General features: G+C 36.7%; 1 protein-coding gene across 1 annotated transcript in view; it reads right to left on the bottom strand.

The window, feature by feature from the left end:
• Window positions 1-3,766: 3,766 nt before the first annotated feature.
• ZPLD1 (zona pellucida like domain containing 1) overlaps window positions 3,767-17,499 on the bottom strand; it is a 32,498-nt gene continuing 18,765 nt past the window's right edge. The window contains exons 4-11 of the mRNA XM_026035895.1: window positions 16,528-16,709; window positions 15,953-16,025; window positions 13,233-13,330; window positions 11,441-11,521; window positions 10,466-10,637; window positions 9,172-9,286; window positions 6,378-6,407; window positions 3,767-5,508 (exon numbers count right to left, since the gene is read on the bottom strand). Of these exons, the coding sequence (XP_025891680.1) occupies window positions 5,333-5,508; window positions 6,378-6,407; window positions 9,172-9,286; window positions 10,466-10,637; window positions 11,441-11,521; window positions 13,233-13,330; window positions 15,953-16,025; window positions 16,528-16,709 (927 nt within the window). The 3' untranslated portion in view covers window positions 3,767-5,332. The remainder of the gene's footprint in view (window positions 5,509-6,377; window positions 6,408-9,171; window positions 9,287-10,465; window positions 10,638-11,440; window positions 11,522-13,232; window positions 13,331-15,952; window positions 16,026-16,527; window positions 16,710-17,499) is intronic.

Below are 17,499 nucleotides of genomic sequence, written 5' to 3'. Positions count from 1 at the left end.
GGCTCTGCAAATGAGACACTAAGTACTTTCCTCCAAGCAAAACACTTCCTCCAGAAACAGTGCAAGGTCATATACTGCAGACACACGTAGATGTATGCACTTGTATTTTGTTACAATACTCAAAATAATTCCAAGTCTGAATTTAACTAAGCCATAGTCACTAATGCTCCAAATGCATCATCTGGTCCAGAGCCCACACTGAATTTTTGTATTTCTATTCAYTGGTCATTAATATTTAACAGGATCATTATTTTTATTCAAAGGTATTTGGAGAGGAGAGAAAAAAAAGTCAGGAATATCTGCAATATAAAGTAACCTGTGATCACACCTCATGAGTACAATTCACTGAATTTCCTTTAAGGTAAAAATTCTCAGTTTTTTGAACAGCTAAAAAAAAAAAAAAAAAAACCCACACACTTAAGCCTGTCCCTCAAAGCAGCTGCTGAGCAGACAGATGTTACTACCTGCAAAAAATAATAAAACTGACTAAATGGAGGTAGACCTCAATTTGAATTAGGAGACAAGGGATAAAAGTGCTCAGGGGAAAACAGTCACAAAAGCAAGCTGATTTTGCCTTACCCATTCTGAAGTGTAGCTGCAATGGACATCATTCAGCCTCTTCACATTGACAGGAGATTACCTAGTACATTGCTGGCAGGAACGCACAGCCTCTCCTGATTCATTCTCCATTCCAGGGAAATTGGTTGAAAACACGCTGCAGCAAACCTTTTTCATGTTTATGCAAAATAAGCATGTTTGACAAATGCACCTAGGTTTTAAACATAAATAAGCCAGTTCAGGAGGTATACAGAGTTGGAAGTCTGCTCATGCTACGATACCGCATTTCCAGAACACCATTAGTCTTGACAGTCCAAGCACTGAAGATTTCTCCTTTCATCAGCAGATTGCAAAATAACTTGCAAAATATCGAACTATTATTAAGTGGTATTTCTTGGCCCTAAAGACTTGGGTTGGTAAGGGTTTAGTACAAAGTACTTTCCACATTATGTCACAAAGCCCAAAACTGTGGGCTACGAACATACTCTTGGCATTTCAAATCTTACTGGCTGGCAACTCTCTTTAGTTTGCCAGCAGTAACTAATTTATCTTCCTCACAAGGTAAATCACATTGTGAAAATGGAAAGCGTAAAGGAGAAGTGTTGTTCATCTGTCTGAGGAAGGGCTTCCCAACTGTACAAAGAGTACAAACAGTTGTACACAAACAACTGTAAAAACATCTAAAAAAGACTTACGTGTTAACCAGTAAATACTGGAAGAGTTGTATTTTGAAAAGTAACAACTTTTCAAAAAAAGGCATTACAGCAAAGAGTGATGTAACTCAAACTACCAGTGTATTACTAAGACCAGTCCATCCACTAATGAATCTGTAGACTTGTTCTCTGCTCTCCATTCCTAATCCATCACATTACTAGAAAATAAAAAAAAACGATGATGAATGTGTTTCTGAAAAGCTCTCAAAAGGTGTAAAGAACACTGAAATAAAAATTGGGTGTAACCTGAGAATTTATTTGCCACACTTGGAAGAGTTCCCAGTTTATCACAATACTCCTGCCTGTCTCTCAGCTGAGRAGGTAAGTAGCTTAACCAGCCAATGCTTCTTCTTATCAACTGTTTGTGGGGGCCTAAGAGATATCAAAAGGTAAGAGCAGGAAACGTTACCTGCCAAATGAAGTGGGAAATGTGATTTACTTTCAGCTCCCCTTGCCAAGGCCTATTTGTCAAATATCAGCTCAATTTTTCCAGAAYACTGGTGTGTTTAGCTCCAGTTGGATACACTATTTATTTCTTCCAAAGGCAGGAGCCAAGGAAGTGTTTTCATCACTTCATAGACTTCTTAAGTTCCCTTGGATTTAGACCTGAGCAGAGAGTCGGGTTTGGTTCTTTTTCTGACTACTTCTCAATTTAGCTCACTGACCTGAGAACTTCTAAGCACGCTGTGCTTACTAGTACCTGTAAAATCCAACATCTGTGCAAATACAGTTCTTAAACGCAGGCAATGACCATCCCTAAAAAATTGTATTTATGAACAGAGTCAGTATTCTTTTTGTACGTTAGTGTCACTTAATACCTCAGACACTCATTATGTACTTGACTAGATGTCCTTCATCATAGTACAAAACATCTTAATTCACTGTTCCATTAAGAACTTGGTACCTCAAGAGCCAGGATTCTCTTCTTACTTTATGTTACCTATGTCATCTCCCCTTCCTTCTGACCTAAGGTTCTGCCCTTCAAAAAGTAGTGTGTAGCCTTTACGCACATTCACCACGCACCTAATTTAACTCTTTCTGGAAACCAATCACACAGGTGAGGCCATGAGCCATGGCCTCCATGAGTTATCCAATACCTGTATTCTTTCTTCAAACAAACCAAGAAAAGGGTGTTTTCACAAATATAAACGAATCCTCTCCCTGCTAGAAATATTCAGGTATTCTGGCTTAAGTTTTCAGTTCCCTTAAAAACATTCCTAAAGTATCTTCATGCCAAATCTGTGAATTAAAAATGCCAAATCTGTGAATTAATAAGCCTATTTTTACATATCACTTTCCACCTGTGAATCTCTGCATTTACTTTGCCAAAGAGGAGCAAATATTTAACTAATTTAATAAAACATTGAGACACATACATTCAATCCACAGCAAGTTCAGTCATGGCTCCTACAGCTGACTGTAGGAATCTTATTCACGAATTTAATGTGAGATTACCCTTTTGTACCTAAATAAAATTTTCCACAAGGAAAAGTCACACAAGTGATATATAACGCCATCTATTCCAGGTCTTCTCACAACAAACCACTTCTGAARTTTTAACACAGGAAAATCACTTTGCGTATTACATAAATATTCAGTTGTTATGCAATAAAAACAGGCTACCCAAGACACTAAAACTGTGACAGACAAGTTGGTTTATTACTGTAAATTACTTCTCTCTATAAAAAGACAACAGATTTTTCTCAGAAGTAGAATTGAATTAAGATGATACACAAGAGCTTTGGTTTTTTTTTTTTTTAAGATTAGAAAGTATGCTTTGTAGGAGAAGGGCTGCTTAGATTATCAAAGGGTAAAACATAAATTAGCACAGTCTAAGCACCTCTAGTGGAAACAAATCTGAGGGATTTATGTTAGGAGTCTCCATGAGTCTTGCAGAAAAATGCACAACAGTTTCTAACATCTGGAAAACTAAGCTAGGCACCTTCAAGGTCAGAAAAAGGCTAGGAAAGTACCAAAGTACTGCTGGAATAGATTATTAAGAATGGTAGTGACATAACCATCACTGGAAACTTCCAACTAATGCTACTGGTTATGAAGTCAGATTTATCTTTATGGAATTTCTGCAATTCTCTTCATGAGTAAGTTACAGTAAATTATCTGAATTTCTGTGTATCCAGATCTTGATGCAAGTCTCCAGAGTTTTTCTACCACCCTTTAAGGACCAGAAAAGTTATACTTATATTAATTTATCCTGATTATCGAAAGCTCTTACCAATTGACTTAAATAAGCGTGTCTAGTTCTCATCTGTGCAAGACACTGAAAACAAATACAAAACCGCAACAATTTGAAAGAGGAAAAAAAAATCAGACAAAATATCCATTCTGAAATATTTCAAACAGTTTTATTAAACAATCAGGTTTTACATGTCATCAGACCTAAACCCTGAAGTGCAAAAAAATGTTTCTGAGGTATTAAGACTGGAGGAAAACAGGCACAGTATTGGTTGTTAGGGGTACCAGACTAAACCACAGTGGACATTCTGTGAACAACAGGTCTTTATACAGCATTTTCAGGATCATAGAAAACTATTTTATTCAWCTTTAGTCTTGAAAGCCAAAACACCCTGATCATTAGCCAGTCGCATCACATGAACAAAAACACAGACATGATTAACACAGGGTGATGATAAACGTCAATGAGGTGATTCTAGACCAATACATACAGTACATGAAAATGGGATTCTGCATTAATTATGACCAAAATCCCAACTGCCTAACCTGTCCAGCTTTATGTTGTGTCTACTATAGTTTCCCTAACACCATTTTTTTTTTTAAATCTGTTCCAAGAAGCTGCACCACTACCCTTTGCTCCTATTTGAAGGCACATGGTCACTCACACTCAATTCAGGTAAGTCTGAGTTTTATCAGATCAGCTAGAGTCAACAGTAGGGCAATGCTTGTATGCCTGTTATTCTTCTAGTTGTCCTCTTCCCCTCATCCATGYAGTAGAGATCTGCTTTATAAGTGGTATCTGCAACGCTTCATGTAGATAATGGAAAGCTTTATCTGAGAAGTGTGAGAATCATGCAGAGAAGTGGCCCTTGCAAATAAGGATGTGAGTTTTTCCTCAACAGCTAAGTAGGGCTCCAAAAACAATTCTGAATGATTAAGGTTTTGACATTTTTTTATTATTTGTTCAAGGAGAAGAAAAAAGAGGGACATTTTCTCTTTACTTCCCCTTGGAATAATTCACAGGGTTAGAACTTAACTGGACGCTATAGCAATTTTAACTTTGTGCAGAACTGATTTTATGCTGAACCTTAATTAGATCTCCTTCACATTAATTAGCTCTCCTTCACATTCTAACTCAACAGCTTTAGTGGAAAAGTTTGTCCACCTCAATAAAATCTGCAGCATGTTTCCCTGGCACCACGAGCAATTCACCCTCAACAACCACTTGATTCAGAAGGATACCCAGCCAAATTCTGCCCTGCCTTACCTGATGGGCTATAACCATAATTCAGTGATGATATGAAGACATATTAAAAGAAGAAATTATCAAATGAGTAATAAGAAAACATCACTCATTATCTATGTCTTCCTGTGGTTTTGTCTTAGCCAATATAGAAGAGCAAAATTCCTCCTGAGCCAGTCATTTTTCAAATTTGTGGTGCAAAATGTAAAAAAAATGAAATGGCCCTTATTTTAGTAAGTGTGTGTGAACTTATAAATGCTTCTGAATGTGTCAGGTTTTGTGTAACAATGGTATACTTGGAAATGTTCTCATCTTAAGCATCTTCAGCTTTCAAACCTTACTGAAAAGCTGGAGACACAAGTTTTATTGTCAATACACCCATGGGCAGAATGCAATACAGTCTGATTACAATCAATTGAGATTTTCATAATTTCCTAGAATTGTTACCAATATCACTGCTTCTTATCTATACTGTAATGTCTAGCAAGTCTACAAATAAAGAATATCTGGAATAGAAGATGGATATGTTGTCAGAATGTTGCCTTGATGTTATTTTTTAAATAGATTTATGTTTCGTGGACAAGAAAGGCAACTCCAAAGAAAAAGTGCAAGTAAATCACCGCTTTCAGTTGAAAACTGGGTTTCGAATGCCAGTCAAAACTGAGGTGTTGGGCCACTTTCTGCGCAACAGAGTTAAGGACCAGATGAAAAACAAAATGCTTGTGATTCCTAGGATGACCACGCCTGAAATCAGTGTGCTGGTCACTGAATTCAATTGGAAAGGAGGTCCATTTGGATGAGCTGCAGGAAGAACAAAAATGCACAAATAAGGCCTGGTTAGAATCTTCCAGCAGTGTCAAATATCCCTGTTCAACTATCAAAATGCTGTATACAGAATAATTACAAGTAGGAATAAAAACTGAACTGCAAAGTGAATACCTGTATGCTTAAATAGTACTTTTTTTTTTTCTTCCTGATACCTACTCAATATCATGGGTAGGAATGCACCAGGAAACAGTTCATTCAAGGGAGAATTTCRTTTTCATGACAGGAAGGTGTCAGAGCTGCTTTTATGGGATCTAAATAGTTGACTGAGAAGTGAACAGTGAACCCAAGCTTCAAAGACAGAGTAGGTTGCTTTTGCCATTGGGTCCAGCTTTTGAGTAAGATGTGAGATGGTTCAGTGAACCCCATCCCTACTTACCTAATTTTGACCATCGTTTCCTAGCCATTAGCTACTGAGCTACATTAGACCCTTTCAAATTTGAAAGTCCAGCTAAGCAAGCTGGACTGCACCACAATTACCATTTTGCTGTCCCACTCCTCTGCTGCATGAGCCGATTGTACTGCTTATATCTGTGACTTTTCTTCTGGTACCTGCAATGTTCCCTCACACTCATATGTCACAGTAGTATATTTTCAATTCCATTGTAGGGATTACAAGTCACTGTGTTGGTAGGTACACAAATTAAACTAAGCATTACAGATTCACCAACTGCTTTCTTTATAGCACAAGTATATACTGATATAGTCTTTAAATGACAAAAACAAACAAACAAACAAAAAATTCCAGCTCAGTGCCTACTGAATCTGAATGATTCACCTACCCAGTTCTGCTGCACTCACATAAACCTGCTCTTTTGTGTTTCTTGGAATTCTGATTCACTTACCAAGCTCTGAATTGTTGGTAGGTGTCTCATCTGTAGAAAAACATAAAAACAGGTGCATTATACCTTAAAGACTTGTGCACATTTCCCTCCCCAACACAAAACACAAAAGCCAATGGTCCTAGCTCTATTTTCAGAACATGCCAGTTATATTTGTAACATTGACTAGTAGCTGTTAACATGCCTGGCAGAACCAGGACCACAATATTAACTACCAGAAGTTTCTTCATGTTTAATGTAAGCACACCAATATAAAGCTACCTGGTATTCCGAGGCAACTCTCTTCCCACCCCAAAACACGCACATACAGAGCACAGCACAGGAACCACTTCCTGGAAAAGGTTCCCAATTCTATTCCATCCCTTTTAGTAAAAGTACAATCATAAGTACAATATTACATGCAAGTTTTTTCACTGATAACTATTACAGGAGGAACTGTATGGACAAAGTATTTTAACCCAAGCTTTACAAAGGAAAATATGTTACTGAAAATTAACTACAAAAATGCCCTCTCCATGTACACTTTTCTTCTAACAGTAATATTGTCACACTAAATTCAGGGACATATTTTTATTTTGTCTTCAATTTTTGCTTATTTACCACTGTCCATCTCAAAACTATACTTCTTGTAATTATTTTTAGTTTTATGTTCATGGGTTTTTTTGTGTTCATCTACAAGGCATAGCTCACAAGTACATTTGTTTTGAGCAGCTGCCTTACATTTTTAAGTGAGACATCCATTAAAAGTTATACAATTTCACCTACAGAAGCCGTACCCACTTTGTTTCCATACCTAGAGACTAAAACATTTGCTTCTGGGTATTTCTCCTGTAATGACTTATTTTAGTTTAACAAGCAAGAGGAATGTTTCTCTGGAAAGAACACAGTGTTAGAAACGAGAGCACAGAACTATACAGGAGAATGACTTTGTCATCTGTAGTAACGTTATGTAATTACCCTGATAGGAACTGAGTAAACAGTTTTGTTATCAGAACTGGTAACTRGTTATCAGAACTGGACAGCTTCAAATTCTCATAATCTGCACCCTTTTCTATGCTTTACTACAGCATACACCAATCTCCCTTCTATTAACAAATGTATTTTCACAACGTGAAGGGCACTGGGAAGAAATACTAATTCCCTTTTCTTGCTCCAGAAGGAAAAGGGAAGTACAAGCCATATTAAGGGACTTGCCCAACACTACTCAAGAAATTCACAGCAGATTTCAGAACTGAATCTCAGTTTCTAGAAGCCCAGCCTGTCAGGCCACGCTTCTATCAGCAGGAGTGGCAGGCTCCAAAAACATCCCACTGAGATTCAGAAGTCTGTAAAAACCATTAGCTCCATATCTCAACTAAGACACTTCAAAAATGATTACTTTYTCCTTTAGCCCTACTATTTGTGTTTCACTAGAAATCACAACAGATTTCAATAAATGTCTAAAAAATAGACTATAGTCTACTCTTACTTTTAGTTCACTACATATTCCTGGTCAGATCTTGGCTTACTTGAAATTATGCAGTATTAAAAGGTTATTAAAAGGTCTAAAAATAGAACTCACAGCATTTGAACCATACGTTGCGTTACTTAATAGGTATTGCTTAAATAAGAAGTTTTATCTTGTTTTCATTCCTTGACTAACAAGGAATCTCTAACAAATGCTTGTCTGGGCAAATTTTCCATTCATTTCCCATATGCACCAACAGATGCAACTTTGAAGTTTTTTTACTTTTGTGTTGACTAATCAGATGACAACAACATGGACACTCAACTGGGGCAACATGTAATGCAGAAAAAAATATTAGTTTCAATTGCAAAAATACTGATTATCATTCAGCATATTCTGTTTTTAAAAACAGTCTCTCACTAGATGGGTCAACTGACAGGTCAACTTTGTATAYGTGGGGGCAACCACATTGCATGTAAAAGAGCAAGGATTTTATTCTCAAGGTGCTTCAGTTATTTTTCCTGCACAGGATTCAGTCTTGGTCTATCTCTATTTGAAGCTATTAAAAGCAGTTGCTTAATGGCAACTACTGCAAATGTCCATAAGTAGAATTTAAGAGAAAAAGCAAATTAACTTCAGTATGTCACCAAAGTGGTCACAAATATTTTTCAGGTTCTGCTAGGAATAAAAATGTAAAACCATGGAGTTTCACCTTAAATCTAAAAGAAATCTGATTCTGGCTTGCTCTGTTTAGAAATACAGTGTTTGACCTATTTCTTTCTCCATAGCTGAAACCTAAGCACAGCATGTATTAGCTTTATGCAGCTGAAAAATCTCAAGATGAAGCTGGAAGAGATGGTGAATCGAAAGTGACAGTGAATATTCATTACCTGCCAAATCATTTATTTTTCCGTATCTCCGTTCTGACCTCAAAATTTAAATTGAGACATTGTACATTGTATCTTAAATTTCACATTTTTCAGTGAAATGTGACAGAAAGGAAGTCAACCCACTGACTTTGAACATCTATAATGGCCTTACAAGCACAACTGTATCCCACAGTGATTCTATTGCAAGTAGGGATGAACTGTATGAGAGTTGAACATGAATATGAGGTATGTTGTTCTACCAAAATCTCCAATGATATTAAAAATAAATAAATAAAACAAAACAAAAATACAGTCCTTCTCTCCTCTCCAAATCCCAAAGAGCTTCCTTTCCTCAGCATAGTCATGGAGAATCCTAGAGAATATAGACTTTGAATCACTGTAAATTCTCATTAAACTGCCAGGCACTTTCCCAGGTTTTGGAAATTCCTGCCATACATAAAAAAGTTTTGCTCATTCCTACCGCTCCTTGTAATGATGGGGCCAGCAGAGATTACAGCATTGCCGGAGGTGCTCTGAGGGCTCCCAGTTGTTCTCATGACAGCATCTGCATCTCTTCTTTCTCTGTGACTGCAAATCTGATCAGTTAGTCAAAACAAATCACAGTTACAGAGCAGAACGGAATTATTGCCCTTCTGTGTTTCTAGTTTTAATGTGAGCTCTTTTATAAGGAATACTACAACTTTSGTTTTATTTCTTAGTATGCATTAAATTACTTTGCAATAAAAACAGCTGCAACATTCCCTAGAAGTACATCTTGTAAATGTCTGGTTTCCAGTTGTATTTCGCCTCATTTCATTTACAGAACTGCATGGCTGTCATGTACAAGAGCCATCTTATAGCATATTAAATTTTCAGCASTTAATTTCCCAAAGCTTTGTTTACAGCCAGTTTTCTCAGTAAATGTTTTTTGCTTGACTAGGGATACAAAAGAAGCTATAGCCACTATTCTAACTAATTTCTGAAGTTAAAGTTCACACACTTTCAGGAAGTTCTGAACAGTCAACAAAGAACCCATACCAAAATGATCCTCAAAATTATGATCTGGAATCTAACTTTGACTAAGATTTTGAACTTTTTCATCTATCTTAACCTTGAGCACTGAATTAAGAGTATTTATTGAACTGTAAACCTTCAGAAGATAGGTTCAACAGAAACAGTAAGTTATGTAAAATAATGTATAAAATGTGAAAAACATATTAAGATGATAACATCTTAAAATTCTAAATGGAAAGTCATTCAGTAGAGTAAGTTACCTCCTTCTGAAGACATCAGTACAGAATATTCCATGTTTATTCAAAAGTTTTGTTTTCTGAAACAYGTTTGTTAATCCCAATGTTCATAGAATGGAGCAATATTTGAATTGACACATCCTTGTGAACCATTAAGTTCAACAAGAGAATAACTTCTATACTATGAGGAAGGTTGTAGTTAATCATAGGGAATGTGTGAAGAATTTTTGTCACTATCAGAATTACCTTCAAATTTTCCTTGTCAGAATCACAACACTTAGTACACCTTTAATTTTACCATAATTAGTAATTTCCACTAATCCAAGATTCTTATATTCARCTGCTATGATTTGGGATACCTGTTTTCCAGATGTTAGGCTAAGAATATCAGTTTTTAATCTATTTCAGAGTGGTTACTCCAGACATGAGAAAGGCATCCCAACTTCAGGCTCTGAAAGTTATCTTCCTTTTGATTCAACCAAGCAACCTTTGCATTTGGATGCAGCTTCCCCTCACCCAACTTACTGGCACAAGAAAGGGACAGTCATCTGCTCTGCACAGCTTTGTCACACAGTGAAGGAAGACCGTAGACATCTTCTGGTTCTTGTGCTTCACAAAGCGGAACACCTCAAATGAAAAACGGCCCATTTGGCTCTTGCCATTTTCAATTATAGTTGTCTGTGGGTCCTTGTCACAGCTAAATTTTGTAGAGAAGATTAAAACTAGGATGAGCACTTATATCATTTCTTTTTGAAGTAGCTGAGAGTAAGGTAACATCCACAGCAAACAGACACAATACCCCATATATGGGCAACTATGATCACTTGGTTTAGGCAGTACAATGCTTGCTGAAATACACTGCTACCAAACAGCCCAGTTTTGCTTTGCAACATGACAGCTACAACTAAGGAATCATTTAATTTCAGTGTCCAAAGAAATTTGAGACTAGAAGCAAAAGCAATCAGATATGCTAACAGGTATAGACAGGTATCCCTAACTGAAATGGTATCTCCAGCAATTGACATTGGTGAAATTTAAACTGAGATATTGTCARGATGCTATTTATGTTCTCCAAAAAATCCAATTCAAGGAAATACATTAGTAGTGGAAGTTGCAACAGAAGCATAAATTCATCTTTAATCATTTACTCATATGCTTTCCTGAACTTGGGTTTGTGATGTTTTGCATCACTGTCATTTACTCTGCAAGGGTACCTATCAATCTGCCTTCGGCAAAATTAATCTTAATTTTAACAAAACACCATTTAGTTTGGAGGTTCTAAGGTCTCCAGTAGACCTATATTAGAGGTATTTTCACAATTCTTATGACTGGATACTTGTTTCTGATGTGTACGTTCACAAACGCAGCATGTTCTGACACATTTATCTGTAAGCAAAATCCTCAGGCTTCTCAGTTAATATGGTTCAAGTTTCCAAATAGTTTAGAACRCTGCGAAAGGGATTTGTAAAAGATTTCAAAGTCTGTTTGCACAAGACCCACCTGAAGAAAAGATCGTATCGGAGATCATCACTAGGATTACCAGATGGAGTGGTGTAGCAGTAGTCCATCAAAACATTCCACCTGCACAAGAAGCACGGGAATAAATGATCAGAGAACAGAATGGTAATGGAAGAGATGGAGAGTCAGGGAAGAAAGACTAAAACACAGTAYAGGCAGGTATACAAACTGATAATGCAGTCTGTTATGTTGATACCAGTTGTTATTAAAGAATTACGGATTGTTCAAGATTGGAAAGGACCTCTAGAGATCATCTAGTCCAATTGCCCTGAGCTAGCATGGACACCTAGAGCATGTGGCACATGGTCACATCCAGGTGGGTTTGGAAGATCTCCAAATCACTCTCTATCTTCACCCTACCCCTGCTCAGTAGATATTCAGGGGAATACATGGTAAGATCACTTACAGTTTGACTTAGTGGGCCTTCTACATCTCAAAATACTGCTCAAGACAAATATTAAAAAAAAAAACATTTAAATTTAGTTTTTACTCAATTTTAAAATTAGTTTTTTATTTAATTTCTAATTTAATTTAAATTTAAATATATTTTTAAATTTAATTTTAAGACAAATATTACAATTTAATACTAAAAGAATTCAAATATAATTAAAATAAGAAAAATCAAAAAGAAGTACTTTGGAGAGGGCCTACACACTTTGTCTCCTTTCTGATATAACCTGATGGAATTACATAAACTGATAGAATGAGAGAGTTAAATTGAGAAAAATCACACTGAAAAGTAGTGGGAGGAGAATAAGAGAATAAAGAGGGACGTGAAGACAGCAGGATGGGGCCCTGCTTAGAGGGAAAACTACATTTAGACAGATCCTGAGGAAAGACATCTCRATGGTAGTGATAGAAATGAACTTGCTACRAAGTAGGGACAGCAAGAGCTCTCAAAAACTGCAGGAGATGTCTTAAACAAGGACGAGGTTCTCCTTCCAGTGACATACCTCCCAATAATTCTACCACCTTTCAGTAATATTCAATACAAAAATATTGAAAAAGATCAGGGGGAAAGTAAAGCAAATTAAAGGCATTTATCTGTAACTTTTAAGACTTTCAATAATCTATGATATTCTGATAATTTTATCATTTCTAAWCTGTCTTTCTAACCTCTCTTTACCCTCGGGCCTACTCCAAACGTCTGCCCTCAGCCCTACGCCCCTTCTCTTCGCCCTCCAGCCTACTTGATTTGATCAGAGAGAAATTTRTTATAAGTAACTTTCTGCATTTCCACTACATCCTCCATTTTGTTACCCCTGATTGACCAAACTAATCCACATACAGCACAGCAGCAGAATATTGCAAGTCAAATGATCTCGTTTTATTCAAGACAAACACCATGCAGTTCTTCCTAACAGTCTATTTGTCATCCGCCTCTTCACACAAGTCATGACCATGTAGGACCATTAATCAAGACTCTCCAGCTCTTAAAAGCTCATGAGTTTCTTATTTGGTCATGCAGAATCTCTTGAAAAGCACAGGGATTTGAGGTTTAAAATACGGTTCAGGAAAACATTCATAAARAGCAAGATATGCAAGATATGTATTTGGCTTGAAGAACTTATTTCCTTTCGGAAATATGGGGGGAACTTTGGGGAAATTTGGGAAATATGTTGAAGGGGAACAATTATCAAAGACAAACCACCCTTTTAACCTGCAAAAGGCTGTAAGAAAAGACTGCTGTGTATCTGATTTCTCTTAGATAATAAATCTACAATCCCAAGAACTGAAAAACTTGCAAGGCAAGAAAAAGCCTCCTTTATGGTACCTGCCATCAAGATTGGTTGCTCTCACAGCTGCATATATTTTGGTTTTCAAAGGTAAACCCGCACTTGGGATAAGGAGTTGCTGGCTGTAGGTTGAATCCTGAAAAAGAAACAGTGTCTCAGCGTACCAGAAATCACACTGTGATAATTGAGGGGTACCTGTCCTTACCTTTAAGCCAAATTCCTATCTGATTTTCTTGACCTTTCATAATGGGACTGTCATTGACTTTCTTCTCCTTATAGGAAGGAGCAAARAACAGCGCATTAAGATTTCCCTGCAAGCTTGTCTGTAAAGGTCATCATCACCTGACTGACCTTATCCTACACAACTGTTTTGGAGAAACTCTCTATTTATGATTACATTAAGTGGTTTTATCATGTATTAAGAAAAAAACTCCTCCATGAAGAGGTCATTACAAGATAGCAGCTTGGCATGTCCCCCATTGCCTAAACAGCAGCTGATGCACTTTCTAAAGTAGCAGCTTGACTGGGCTAAGCCCTTTACTAAGACATGTTACAGTCCTTTTCATAAACTGAAGATGGTAACACCTTTGGAGTTTCATAATCTCAGACTGTAGGAGAACAGACATATTTTAATCACTGAAATGCAGCTTTCAAGGAAGGTGGTTTTGGGGCATTTTAAATAACAAGATAGATTCATTTATATTTTAAGACTTAAAATATACATATATACACACACACACACACACACACACACAGTTCCAAGAAAACTGCACAGAGAAGTTTTACACAAATACATACTGTTCTTTTATTATGCTTTGACACATAATGTCCTGTTTTGGTCCTATACAGAATCATTAGTGCCATGCCTAGCAACGACCTACAGATGCCATGAAACATGTCTGGAGTGACAGACATATTTCGCATATCAAAATTCACTTCCAGGTAATAGCACTCTAATAGGTTGCTACTCCAGAAAGTGTAGAGAATCAGCATGTTGGGAAAGGCTTCTCATAAGAAGTCAAAGCACTTAAGGCACAAYAAAAAATTGCATAGCAGTATTTTCCAAGTGCCACAGTAAAAACAGGTTCAGTGTGGCAGGCAAAACCAAGAGCATCATCAGACAGCCCAAAGAAATAATAAGCATGTAGAAGATGTGATTTTTCAAAGCCAAAATTTAGAGCTAGCTGCATATTCAGCCTCCTCAGTATTGGTGGGCTGGGGAGCCACGTTGGTGCACACAGACCAACTCCGTGACATAAGGGAGGTCATCTCTTTATCTCTTCAATCTGCCAGCCTTGCCAAAATTGGTCATAACAGGAAAATATCTACTACATGAGCAGATAGTATGACTGAAATTAGAACAACAAAACACCATTATTAATATTCAATTTGTAATTATATTAGAGTGAAAAATTTATCTTTTAAGCTGGTAAGTGCATTTTCAAGTGCAAATATAAACATTACTTTTAGCCCAGTTTTTGCAAAATTAGGGCCAGAAGTGCACCAAACAGTGGTCAATTCTCATGTCTGCAGAGAAATTTAGCAGCACCTCCCTCCTCCATCTTTTTGCCTACAGGTTTATTTAAGAATGAGAGAAATAAAATCTTAATTTCAGCACATTATAGGTTGTTATTCAGCACTCTGTTCTGTCAAACAAACATGATTTTTTAAAAAACATGTCTTTGGAAAATGTCCTGTTACAATATTTATAGCTCATTATATTCAAAGTATAAAACATTGACTTTTAAATCAGTTGCATGAATTATAAGTCAACATCATGATGGCATGAATAATAATGCAAAAAAAAAATCAGATTCATAATTTACAAAAATGTTCTTTGACAGATTGAAAAATTGATATTTAAATCAGGTTTTAAAAATGTATGAATAAAAATTTTAATCAACACCAAAATATCATTTCAGAGATTAATGTTGCTGTTAAGTAGAGGTCCGTGCATTTTTCATGTTTTACTGTCACCATCCATATTCATATAATAAAAGTTTATACAATAATGCATTTTCAAGTTAAATTATCTAAAAAGGTAAGAAAGAATTGTTGTTTGAAAGCCTTTATTAACATCTTTGACCCCTAAAGCCGTGAAAAATCATGCAATAAGATAGCATGTATTGCATGCTATAGATTTGGAATGAGTCCTACAAGCCCCACTAAAATTACAAATGATCAAAACACTCATGAAGCTTGAGCATAAAAACACTCCAGCAAAAGTGCTACAGTTTACTGCTAAGGGAATAGAAGTCTTGAATTATTATTATTACTATTTACAGAATCCTACAGAGAGTAGTCTCTAGATTAGTAAGATCTCAGATCTATGTACTGATACACATACACAAGAATATGAACACAGGCATTCATAGGTACATACATATATATATTTATATATATATACACACACACACACACACAGAGAATACATGCAAACACTATAAATATGAACTCTGAAGCAAAAATATTATTGCAATTGATTAAAGCTCTGGCTTTTCAGATCCCAGTACAATTTAAATAATCAGAGGAACTGCATAAATTCAAAATGAAGACTCATCCTCAAAGKCCAACCATAAGAACACAAGACAATAGACACAAGCAAACAAAAAGGAAAACAGAACTCAAAAATGAGAGATACCTGTATGAAAGGTCTCATTCTTCAYGGGAGGACTGGGAGGGGAATAGCACATAATGAAGAGAAGGCTAAATTCTGTTTTGCTAATCCAACTTCCATAGAACTGTGTTTTATACTCACATTGTAAAGCAACAAATTCAAAGTGCTGATAAATGTACCATTGTTCTCTCTCACGGAAATAGCAGCTGAAGACCTATAACAGAATTAGAAAACAAGCTACTAAAGATTTAAAAATATTGATATTTTACTTTTGCATTTACATAACTTCAGTGGGTTTCATTGTTAAAAAATTCCACAAGCTATATTACAAGGAGTTAATTCGTGTGTTTGTGTTATAAAACAAAGAAATAAGAATTTATAGTGGAAACACTGTCAGAACCTTCAATATGGGGGAAGTAGTGTATATTGCTGAAAACATAAATCAGGAAAATAATTAGCAGAGAGGCAAAATAACAAGAACAAACTCATGTTCCATGATGTACAGTGACTACTCATGAAAAATATTCTTTTGTGCTCCATATTCAGATGCAATTTCCATCCATTCGCTGCTACCATTCTGTCCCACTGTTCCCTCCCACTGTTACACGATGAAGTATCAGTATGTTGATGATAATGTTGTGACATACACATATTTAGGTGCATATGTATATGCCCATATGGACTTATGTTCATATAGGAATGAAAAATACACTTACGAAGCTAGCTGGGTATTGTTAACCAAGTACTCCAGTGGATAGCTACAGCTAAATTTGTACAGAAGCCCAGGTAAGTAGCTGATAATCGTTGGTGGGTCTGGCGTATCTATGTAGCCTGAAACATTACCTATCTGTACCACTGAGATATTCCCATAGGCATTGACACCTCGAGCTGACGACACCTATTGAGGGAGAGAGAAAATAAACATTAACAGAAGGCTAAGCACTGAACAAGAGCTACATAAAAAAACTCTCATGCTTTTCTTCACAGTTCACACAGGATAAGTCYAGGAAATCCTTTTGATTTGCTAACATAAAATTCCCTGGGTTCTGTTTCTTACCTCCTCAGGGTCAGGAATTCCTAAACATGCTGCCAATGAAATGCTGTCAGAAAAATCAATAGCTGAAAGTCAAGTATTTAGCATATACTCAGATAATGCCTCATCTGAGGTTGTCAACAAAAGCTTACTCCTGTCACCTGTGCTCATTATACCTCAGGACACCTGGGCTCAATTCTGCTGCAGCAGACTCATTTCTCCAATGTGGCAGACCTCTGGATACCTGTGCTATTCCACATCCCTCAGTAATGGGATAGAGATCACCAGAATTTCTGGTGCATCCAGAAAACCCAAGAAGATCCTTTCCTCCAGCTCACACCCGGCCCCTCTCCATCTGCAACTACTGCTCTGAAAAGAGCACGGCAGTGGTGAGGGAAATGGGCAGGTAAACACATCCCAAATTACTTTCTCATTAGAAAGTGAGAAAGTATGGGATGGAGCTTCTTCTGTAGCACTTCTCTTGAATAACTGTATGCTGGCATTTTTAACAGCTTCCCTACATGGTTTACARATTCACAGATTCACAGATTCACAGAATATTTAAGGTTGGAAGGGACCTCTAGAGATCATCTAGTCCAACCTTCCTGCTCAAGCAGGCACACCTAGAGCATGTGGCACAGGGTGGCATCCAGGC

The sequence above is a fragment of the Nothoprocta perdicaria genome, unplaced genomic scaffold (assembly GCF_003342845.1).
Source record: "Nothoprocta perdicaria isolate Ctin4 unplaced genomic scaffold, notPer1 scaffold_169, whole genome shotgun sequence".
Taxonomy (NCBI): Eukaryota; Metazoa; Chordata; class Aves; order Tinamiformes; family Tinamidae; genus Nothoprocta; species Nothoprocta perdicaria.
This window is presented reverse-complemented; position numbering and strand designations above follow the sequence as displayed.